The following is an 11,176-nucleotide window of genomic DNA, read 5'->3' on the forward strand; positions in this document are numbered from 1 at the left end:
TCTGGTTTGTTCAGATGCAACTTTGCAAACTTTTAAAGGGTTGTCCGCTCTTAAACTACAAGTCTTCAGTCTCTCTATGGGATTGCAGACTTGTGAATCCTCACATTGTGTGCACTGCAAAGCTCCTCTGGCACTGGGAAGTCATATGACCGCAAGTATAGGACATGCATTCTTCCGGCCACATTCCGACTAGACGTGTCCGGCCTCGCTCAGTACACTTGGATTGAGAGAGGCTGCACCCATCTAGTTGGCACGTGACAACATTAATGCAAATCACATACTTGCCGTTATGCACCCGCTGCTCCTGACACCAGCATTGGAGAATCCTCACAAGGATTCACAAGTCTGCAGTCACTCTAAGGCCGGACAACACCTTTAAAGAAGCCGCCCTCCTCCTCCCATCAAAATTTTTATCCTTTTAATATAGTGCAGCCATCATATTATATAGCACTGTGTACTTACAATTGCTTATTTTTCCTTTCTTCCCAGCTAATTCTTCTCTTTTTCATTAGGTCTATGACATCACGTGATTAAAAAATGGCTAGCTGAATCCTCCTAAACTCTATGTAGAAACAGAAGGTCAATTTTCCCTGTATAAGTCATGAGTGTCTGCAAAAGTCCCCGGCAGGGGGAGGAGGGAGCAGGATCAGGAGTTGAAGAGGGGAATGATAAATGTAAGGACAAGAGACTTCTTATTTCTACATAGAGCAGAGAAAAGAGAAGAATTAGCTGGGTAGAAAGGCAAAATGAGCAATTGTAAGTAATATGACGATTGCAATATATTAAGAGGATAATAACTTTAATGGGAGGAGGAGGAGGAGTGCTTCTTTAACAGTGCTGCCGTGTTCTTTTTAGAAAGAACCCTTCCAAACAAGCTGTACTAGTTAAGTCATTTTCAATCTGTACGGTCATGAACTTGAACATGTACAATTCTAAGTGAGGCCTTTAGAGGCTAAGCTGTAGCTCATTTTTTTGCAGTTTCTCAGAGTATTGCCCTGTCTGACCTTGAAGTGAATTTGCTTTGCATCCGCTCCTAGTTAAAGGGGTTGTCCGGTACAAACCGATAAGTCTGCACTCTGTGTGACTGCAGACTTACGGATTCCCCAAACGCACGCACTGTGTGCTGCGGGGATTGGCTGCTTTCAGCCCCAGGACTGGAGGGTATGTATGATTTATACATACTTCTGACCAGTAGGCATGGCCAACTAGAGAGCGCTATCTCGCTCAATACAAGTGTATGGAGCAAGGCCAACCCCACTGGCCAGGAGTATGTGTAAATCATACATACCCTCTACAGAGCACAGTGCGTGCATTGGTGTGTGTGTGAGGGGGTATTCGCAAGTCTGTAGAGTGACTGCAGACTTATCGGTTTGGACCGGACAACCCCTTTAAAGAACTGGGCAGCCGCGGTGTTACACCCACCTTCACTATCATGTATTATTCGAAGTGAAAAATGAAGTAACTTTGCGATATCTATTTCTGGCAGGTGAGAATAACACATTAAAAAGCAAGACTTATTGCAAAGTTACTTCCGATTTGACTTTAGATGCATTGACACAGTAATAAATAGTTGTGAATGTGTTTAGTCAGCAGATTTCAGGATACAATCTGCATATATTACTAACTAGATCTCTTACGCCTGTTGAGGCTAGAGTACTTGCTTTGTGAATCAATATCAGAATCGCTGTAATCCTTTATGAAATTTGAACTTAATCTCTGCCTACCTCGCCTGACTGACACCTCCTCAGTGTCCCTCCTCCCTGCTGAGATCTCACACTGCTCAGTACAAGCTGCAGCTGTCAGTCAGGCTGGGTGGGTAGAGAATTGACCAATCCATTAGAGGAGCTCCGCTATGCAGTTAAGGGTATATCTGACTAGATATTTGTGCAATGTTTTCATTAATATCCAGCAGAATTGTGACTGCAGCTGTGGAGTATAATCTGTACAATGTAAGTAATTAAAGGGATTGTCCACTTTCAGAAAATCTTAATCTCCAGGCACAATATGTTACAAAAAATTAAAACAAACGAATTTCACTATATTCACCGTCCCCGGGTCCAACACCAGTCTCTGCCGCTGCTCCGGGGATCCGGTATTGACTGCGGGTCTGATAACATACCGGCAGCCAAAACAGTGAGCTTAGCAGCTCTGAAGGTGGCATTTAGTCTACATGGACGGAGCCGCTGATTAGCTGCCACACTGTCAACAGTCAATGCGGAACAGAGACTCAGCGTTGGACCTGGTGAGGGTGAGTAAAGCATGGCTTGTTTTTGTTTGTTTGTTTTTTGTTGTTTTTTTTTTAATAACAAACTGCACCTGGGGACCAAGATTTTCTGAAGGGGACAATGCCTTTAAATTACGATAGTTGAGGGGTAACGCTACCATGCATCTGTATCATCAACAGAATATGTTATTCCATTACAAAAAAAAAAAATTGTATTACTTTTTTATTTGGTCTCGGCACAATGAAGACTTGGCAAAGAACATGAAAATGAATATATTTAAAGAAAAATTCTATAAAAATAAAGACATTTAGAAAGAAAACAAGTCAAATATATGTAAAAGGTGTAAATCATTATGGACCAGATCAGAAAGTCTTTATTTATTAAAAAAAAAAAAAAGAATAAAAAATAAAGAAAAAAGAAAAAAAAGAATCTTTTCCGCCGTGGTTAAATAGTCATTCTGAAAAATGTTTTCATGATTCCAAAATTAAAGAAAATGTTTCCGCTTTTCGGCTTCTACTTTGGAAGACGCCTGAGTTCGCTCATGAGCCAGATAGCCATACTGAGGAGGGCGAGCGAGCCGGACTGGTGGGTGGCAGCTAAAGAAGTGGGGACGAACAGGAGCAGAGTGCTGATGCCCAATGTGACCTGAGAAGAAAGAAGAAACATAAGGTCGGACTGGATAGGTCACTTCCTAAACTATTAACCCCTATGTACATGTAGGTCACACGTTGGGTGTAGGTGTATGGAGCAGGCTCACACTAAAGTAGAATGCTCATAACCTGCAGATGACAGCTGTGCTACACAGCCACCATCTGCCTGTAACAGCAGTGACAGGACAGGAGAGAGATTAAAACAGTTTTTCTCCTTAAATGCCATTTTCAATCTATCACAGTGGTATTAAATGAGCATGATCCAGCCCAACGTCCTTATGGGCTCACATTGCACCTCACCATTTTTTCCCCCATTTTTTCAGTACAATAAATGGTGCCATTCGTAACTAGCCGCAGCGTGAAGGGGTTAAAAGTGTTTACTAATGGGATTTTTAGGCTAAAAACAGGATGACTAAATGTCTATACATGAGGGCGAGTCTGTGCTCGTTATGCCGTCCACTAGTCCACGGTAGGAATATCCGGCAATGTCATACGCTACCTGTAAATAGGCCACAGTAATCAGAGAGTTCACAGCGAGTCTCGCTCTTCGGGGCAGAGGAATCCTTCGGGAATAGTAATATAAGCAGGTGATGGCCGCTACCGAGCTGATCCCCTAAAGACAAAGATATAAAATATAGCAACAATTCTAAAACAAAATGCAGAAAATTGAAATAAATTAATGAAATTAACCATTTTTGTGTAAATAATAGAGATGAGCGAATTGACTTTCAGGACTCATGTCAGTAATCTGTGGCTGCTGGACGGGAGGTCTGTGAACCGTCTCCTACCTGCCGGCATCTATAGCTACCTTATTGATTAACCGGCCCGGCGATACAAAGTGTGTGGGTCACATTGCAACGAGGAGCCGGGGATGCCGGCAGGAAGGAGGTGATTCGCAGCCACAGATTACAGACCGAGCTTCAGCATGTTATTACATGGTGGCAGCTATGCTTTTAATGTAAGCTGCCATAGGAGGAGCTGTCCCTCATCCATCATGTGCAGATGTTGGGGGTATTATACAGACAACATGCCGCTTTATTTGCCAAGTTTAACTCCTTCCATGCTGCAGACAAACACAGCACCTAATAGAGAGAGATCTCCCTCTGATAGGTGGCGCAGTAATCGCAAGGTGCTGACGGATTGTCGTGGCTGCTGAGACCCAACAATGACTCCCAGGTCATCCATGTACACAACTATATATACTTGGTATTATGCCAGTCATGCATATAAATAGTCAAAGAAGAGATATGCAATTTATTAATTTAAATCCCGCCTGACTCCGGGCTTATAAGTCCAGTGGGCGGACCTTGTCAATGATTGACAGCTTTCCTGGTTGTGAGTGTGCATATGGATAGATTCAAGTACTGACACCGATAATATACATGACTTACAAGAATGCGGTGATCAAACTGCACCGTTGTTGGATTCTCTAAAATGTTTCTCAGGGTTGGAGAGAAAGCAAAAAGATCATCCGGGATCCAACGCTCTCCCATCTTAGGAAAGGAATTGTAAACGAGTCCGGCATCCAGTCCGGCCACAAAGGCTCCTGTGGTCAGAGATAGAATATACCCATGATAATCTGTACTGACACTATATACCTCAATCAGGAGATTTACATAAAAACAAATTAACATACAGATGTGTGTTTTTGATCAGTATCTGTTGTATCCGCCACAGACAATGCCTATAAAATGTAATGCTGATGGGGAGGTAAGTGAGGGCATCAGGGACTGGGGCAGCTCACTTGAGTGTGCATAAGTTTTTTAGGCTTCCAGCACTTTGATGAAGGAGAGCTCATGTTGACAAGGGAAAAAAAATGTTTAAATTTTAGTAAATTGTACAAAGTTTCAATCTGCAATCTTCATTGCTTCATTCATTTTCAGACCCCCCCCCCCCCGATTTGCAAACTGCATATGTCAATTTTTTCTCTTTTGGGAAGGTCTCTCCAAGTAATATAGGCTGGATGTGAGCTTTTTCTGTATTCAGGGTGCTGCTGTCTGCATTATCTCATATTAGCACAGCTTCTATCCTGCACTTATTTCCTCTCCATTTGTTTGCCTAAATGACTTCAGCCTGGTTTCTCTGCTCTCCATAAAACTTTAGATACTTTCTCCTCTCTCCACTGCAGATCTGTGTATAATCGTCTCCACCTACCTGCAGCTAAATCTAGAGAATGGAGGAGATAGAGCAGAGATAGCCATCAGGAGCAGGAGCTTTGATGAGTTTGTAACATTCTGCAGAGCCCTCAGCTGGATGAAGAACTTACAGACGCTCTGCAGCAGCAAAATGGTAGAAAATTTTTAATGAAAGTTATGCAGAAATTAGCTTAATTTTGCATTTAGGAAACAAATGAATAAAAAAAACATTTTCCTATTTCTGTCATCTAGATTTACAGGCGTCAATGGTGCAAAAGGGGGATGTCCTCCAGCACCAAAGGAAAGTAGTTAAAACTTTAATCAAAAAGGATAAAAAAAAAAAAAAAATTGGCAGAATGTTCACATATTAAAAAAAACATAATGCTTACGAATTTTGGGTAGAAAAATCTTTAATAATACTGGAGAACATCCCCCTTTTGGACCATTGAGAACTATTTGACCTGAAAGCCAGACCAGTGCATACTCCGTGCACCACAGACTGTCTACCCTGGAAGCCAGACCAGTGCATACTCCGTGCACCACAGACTGTCTACCCTGGAAGCCAGACCAGTGCATACTCCGTGCACCACAGACTGTCTACCCTGGAAGCCAGACCAGTGCATACTCCGTGCACCACAGACTGTCTACTCTGGAAGCCAGACCAGTGCATACTCCGTGCACCACAGATTGATTTCCCTGGAAGTCTCCTGGGATACTTATCTCTAACACAGGAGTAATGAGCTGAATTTCCACTTTATGTAGATTTACAGGTGTCTGTGAATAGGGAAAGACCTCTCAAACAAGCCCAGCCGGGCAGGGAGGATCCCTAGTACCCGACAAGAGGAAGCCCATCCCTGATTTATGCTGCCAGCAAGAATCACCAGACAAGTGGCCTTTATTAAATAACTAAACTTGGTGCACACTTTACATGTCCAGTACCTGAGAGCGCTGTAAGGAAGACGAGCCCTGCCGTCCAGTGTGTGAACTTCCTCAGCTTCAGCAGCTGACTTGTTTCAATTAACTGTTTAGGGAAAAAAAAAGAAAAATGAGAAAAAGAGAAAAATCTGGGAATTCAAATTTATAAGGATGTTCAATTCCTTGTCAACGGGACTCAATCTAACACCTTGGTTTATGACTCACTACATGGACACAATTCACACCTCCAGATAATTAAACATTCCCATGGCTTCTCCATTTGCAACAAAAAACCCTCCTTGACTTATCAGTAGGAGGCATCACCCCTTACACCTAATGAACAAATGCTGTACTGTAACATCTCTTAAATGTTGTGCCTTGTGTCATGAATTCATTTGTAATCTTGCCGGAAGAAGGAGCCTCTGTGCTCTGAAAGCTTGCATATATATATATTTTCTGGTTAGCCAATAAAGGCATCACTCCGAGAATACTTTTGTCATTTTTGGGCATAAAAGTATTTACATCGATTTTTCTGGCTAACACGGTACCACAATGTAACTTTGTACATTATGTCCAGAAAAGAATCCCATAATTGTGTTCTTCAGTCAAATTGCAGGGGACATATTTCAGTTTGGGTGTGAGCTGCCGTACCGGACACAGACAGTGTAAAGGTAGAAAATAAAGGTCATAAAATGCTTTGAGACAGAGAATATGACCACACGAATACCTTATGTCTGGGCAGAAGAAGGGATAATCCCGTCCAAAGACTGGCACAATAGAGAACTAGCGCCGATCCTAAATGTGCGGCCAGGCGGTACTGACTGACACGGGGCACGTCGTGGGAATCCGGCTTCTCTTCTAATCCACTCTTCACCATGTACCAGCCCAACAGCCCCTGAGAATGGACAGATACAGACATCAGGAGTATAAAAATCTCTGCACTGGGAAAGCAACAATTCCTTTATCCCTTCTCCTCCATTCAGTCTTTTACCTGGAAACAAACAAATCCGCACAGACCCAGCACCGTTCCCTTCATTCCCCGGGTAAACCATCCCTTCCTCCAGAAGTAAACAGCAGGCAGGATGTAAGCCAGGCCGACCGCCCGGCCCCACATACGATGGGAGTACTCCATGTACCAGATGAACTTGAATTCATTCAGGGTCATGTCGTGATTTAGACTGAATGAAAAAAAGTGAGAAAAAAAATGATATGTATGTAGATACGAGAAGTGCTCATTTCCAGGAGGGATAACAAAGGAAAGTTACAACATACTAAAAACTTGCATTCATGTAAAAAAACAAACAAAAAAACCCTAAGGTAGACAAGTCTGGAAGGAAACAGTTGAAAAGGCGACCGCACAATACCAAGAAACAGTGCAATAAGAATAAGAGCTCTGCACAATATCTGCAAAGCATGATATCATTGCCTCTGCAACTGTATCGCCGTGCAATAACGTGAGCTTTCCCGACATGTCTGTCTTAGTAAAAACTTGTATTCCCATAAAATTATACTTATATTTTATTGTGTTGTCCTGTTCCTCTGTTTTTCTTCCTGGAAATCTATCCCTTTAAAGTCTGTAAAAGATGTCAAACCAAGCACAGACGCTCGGTGCACCCTTGGTGTGGCCGAGCAGTTCAGTGCACCTTCCCACCTACTTGTTTTTCATCTATCTCCGCCGCTATCTTCCTTGATAGACAGCTCTGGCAATGGAGGAGTCAGAGAAGAACGGAGATTCAGTAGATGGAAAATAAGTAGGTGAGAAGATGCACTCAACTGCTCGGCCACACCTAGGGTGCACCAAGCGCCTGTGCCTGGTATGAATACTAATTTTTTTGCTGACAAGACTCCCTGGGTTGTACAAAGTTTGGAAGCTATAACTTCACAATCGCTGGAGGTTCGACAATGGGGACTCCACCGATTCTGAGGGTTCTGGGGAGCCCTGTTCGAATGCACCTCTGCTCCACTCATTCTTATCGGGATTGCAGGAGACCAGCGAAGTGCAGTGCTCGTCTATCTCTGATGGTCCCAAAGAGAATGAGTAAAGTGCAGATGCACATGATCGGCCCCCGCTCTATTGTATGGCCTAGTGGGGGAACCAGTGGTCGGATCCCCAGCAATCGGAATTTATCAACGAAGGTAACTGGTTCAGAGCCTTTAAGCCTCACCCTCCATAACTGATAAAGGGAAATAACTATCTCCAGTTCTTGCTGCACTGCATATAAGGAACATATCTAGGTTATTGTCTCAAGAAAATGGAAACAGTAGTTTGCTGGGAGATCGAGTAGTCGTTCCTCAACCAATCATTCCTGATAGATTTCTATGTCGTGGAGTCTGGTCTCACATTTTGAATTCTGGGAATTGCTGGTATTTCTGAAATTCGGCCTCCCATTCTTCCCGCGTTCTCGGTGGTTTCATTTCTTTGACTAGGTGCCAATCCACCATTGAAAGTCCGGATTCTGTTAACCTTCAAAACAAAAAGTGGAAAAAATAAAACCCTTCATTTTTTTTAGTTGGTTTTCAAGAACACTGATACCATTTTCTTCGAAAGCAGAGTGACAACCTGGGCAGATATCACTGCAGTGTCCACATAGGTTGTCAGACAGCTTTTCTGAACTGATATGTCTGGAGCCCAAGATTCGTTAAGGTGATCCGCTGACATTGTAATTCTGCTGAGTTGGAGCAATGTGCAACATATATTTAATTAAAGATTTTTTTTATTCTAAAAAGATATTTCAGTGGATCCTGTGACCACCCTGCGTGCTCAGAAAAAGCTGAAGAAATCACCCCGGTGTGTGCACACCGACTCCTGGGCTTCTGTATTTTGGGACCCTGCTATAATAATTATTACAGCAAGTACCCAAAATACAGGAGCCCAAGAGTCCGTGATATTGATAATAGGAGGCTGTTACATTTCTGACCTTCTACCTACAAAGTAGCACTCACCTAGTTACTCCCCCCAGGATCACAGCTCCGGCTACCATACCGCTGCAAGCAAGAAGCCAACGGCCCATGACACGTTCTGCAGCAGAGTTCAGTACAGACCCCGCTGCAGCTCTGGACTGAGCGCCCCCTTCTGACACCACGCTGCTGTTCCATCTTCTCTGCACCGTGTGCTTCCACTGAATGCTGGGGCCCTAATAAAACACAGAAATGAAGATGACGGTCTCAAAATGCCACTCCACAAATAACACACATTTGTAGGCACAAGGTAGAGAGGGTCTCTTGCAGTTGGGAGAGTGGATAGAGGAGAGTGGCTGCTATGAATACCAGGACAGTAGAGAAGGACTGATATGACCATTGGGACTGCAGACTGAAATGAACCCTTAGGGGCAGTAGTTCTCAAGTTAGGATCACACCACAATCCTCAAACTGACTGCTCCCCTGACCTGAGTGTGACAGCAGCATAGAAATACATCACGCTGTTGAGCTCAGGTCAGGAGAACTGACGGTCAGTCTGTGCACTTCAATGTGATCCTCGCACGAGAACTACGACCGTCTATCTGCACCCTCACATTTCAGCTAATCTCCTCAAGAGATTCTTTACTCATTTGGCTCCTAGCAGAGGACCCATCTCTGACATCAATATACCCTAATATTACATACACATATGGCAAGAACACATTTTTATACTAATCACCAATATTTTGGCATCCTGCTTCCTGCACATTAAATATATAAATTACAGGGTAAAATACATAGAAGTAAGAATCCATATGAGCATTTACCTTCCCTCCTTTTGAGTGAATGGAGCGCACAGCTTGCACTCTACAGTGGGACAGGGTGGAGCGAAGACTCAATAAAAGCATTCTCAGTTCCCTCTGATTACACCGGATCAGACAATACGTCGTCACAAACTGTCCTGAAAATTCACCTATTGAGAAAAATAAAGAAATAAATAATCAGGTTCTCCGTCCAGCAGTCTGGCGCATACGGAGTCTCAGTGGCAATATGTGTGGGAGGTTTAAAACCCAAAATTAATAATTATAATTATTTATAAATGGCAGGTGGATGTGACTACTGGGGGAGGAGCAGCAGAGGGGCTGCTGCGGCTCCTGGGGGAGGGGGGTCCGGCTGCGGCTCCTGGGGGAGGGGGGTCCGGCTGCGGCTCCTGGGGGAGGGGGGTCCGGCTGCGGCTCCTGGGGGAGGAGCGGGAGGGGGGTCTGGCTGCGGCTCCTGGGGGAGGAGCGGGAGGGGGGTCCGGCTGCGGCTCCTGGGGGAGGAGCGGGAGGGGGGTCCGGCTGCGGCTCCTGGGGGAGGAGCGGGAGGGGGGTCTGGCTGCGGCTCCTGGGGGAGGAGCGGGAGGGGGGTCTGGCTGCGGCTCCTGGGGGAGGAGCGGGAGGGGGGGTCTGGCTGCGGCTCCTGGGGGAGGAGCGGGAGGGGGGCCGCTGCGACTCCTGGGGGAGGAGCGGGAGAGAGGGGCCGCTGCGGCTCCTGGGGGAGGAGCGGGAGGGGGGCTGCTGCGACTCCTGGGGGACTCCTATCAGAGTCTGGACACAGACACTATTACATGCAGACAACAGAAAAAACTGACGGCACTTCCAATACAAAAAATAGGTGTGAACAGGTGCTTACTAGGAGCAGCTACCTCCATATACAACTAACAAACAAAGCAGCACTCTGTAACGCTAAGTATGGGAACATGAAATCTATGAAATATTTATAGCATTACTGCTGTAGAAAATAGAAATAACTGAGAAATCTTAGTTCCTAGCAAGCACCTAGAGAGACGCCTTATCGCGGATGCCTGGTACACATGAATTGGTCAATTTATGCACTAAGATTTCTCATTTATTTCTATTTTCTACAGCAGTAATGCTATTCACATTTCATATATTTCATCCGCTGAGGCACAGATCTCAGCGGAGGCACCATGCACTCACGTACAGCTGGACACTTACATTCCCCTCTGCAGATATGGCGCTAACCGGTGAGGACCAAAGTGTCACTCATGGGCGCAGCCATGTTGGAAGCGACGTCATCACGTAACGCGTCACGTCACGAGGGTACGTAAAGGAACGTCAGGTTCGTTTCTGCGTAGCCACCTAGTAAATAGAGTGGCTGAGTCCGTGCACAGCGGCAGCGCCGCCTCCATCACTCCGGAATAGTCACATAGCCGAAACCTCAATGGCTCCTCCAGGAAAGCTTCGGAGTACACGCTGTAGAAAGCTGACCAATCACTGAGCGCCGCTGTCAGACGGCGAACCAATGAAGAAGGGATTCATGCAGGCAGCCAATCAGAGCCAACGCTGGC

General features: G+C 44.9%; 1 protein-coding gene across 1 annotated transcript; it reads right to left on the reverse strand.

Annotated features, from left to right (window-relative positions):
- Positions 1-2,434: 2,434 nt before the first annotated feature.
- On the reverse strand, positions 2,435-11,078 carry COX15 (cytochrome c oxidase assembly homolog COX15). Its single transcript, XM_073685014.1, has 10 exons — positions 10,824-11,078; positions 9,651-9,796; positions 8,869-9,059; positions 8,267-8,389; positions 6,917-7,103; positions 6,653-6,820; positions 5,950-6,031; positions 4,267-4,421; positions 3,375-3,488; positions 2,435-2,870 (listed from the first exon to the last, which is right to left on the reverse strand). The coding sequence occupies exons 2-10, from the start codon at positions 9,729-9,731 to the stop codon at positions 2,739-2,741; spliced, it is 1,233 nt and encodes a 410-aa protein (XP_073541115.1). The 5' UTR covers positions 9,732-9,796; positions 10,824-11,078; the 3' UTR covers positions 2,435-2,738.
- Positions 11,079-11,176: the final 98 nt, after the last annotated feature.

Source organism: Phyllobates terribilis, unplaced genomic scaffold (assembly GCF_046119375.1).
Source record: "Phyllobates terribilis strain yellow unplaced genomic scaffold, ASM4611937v1 Scaffold_5__5_contigs__length_657084704, whole genome shotgun sequence".
NCBI lineage: Eukaryota > Metazoa > Chordata > Amphibia > Anura > Dendrobatidae > Phyllobates > Phyllobates terribilis.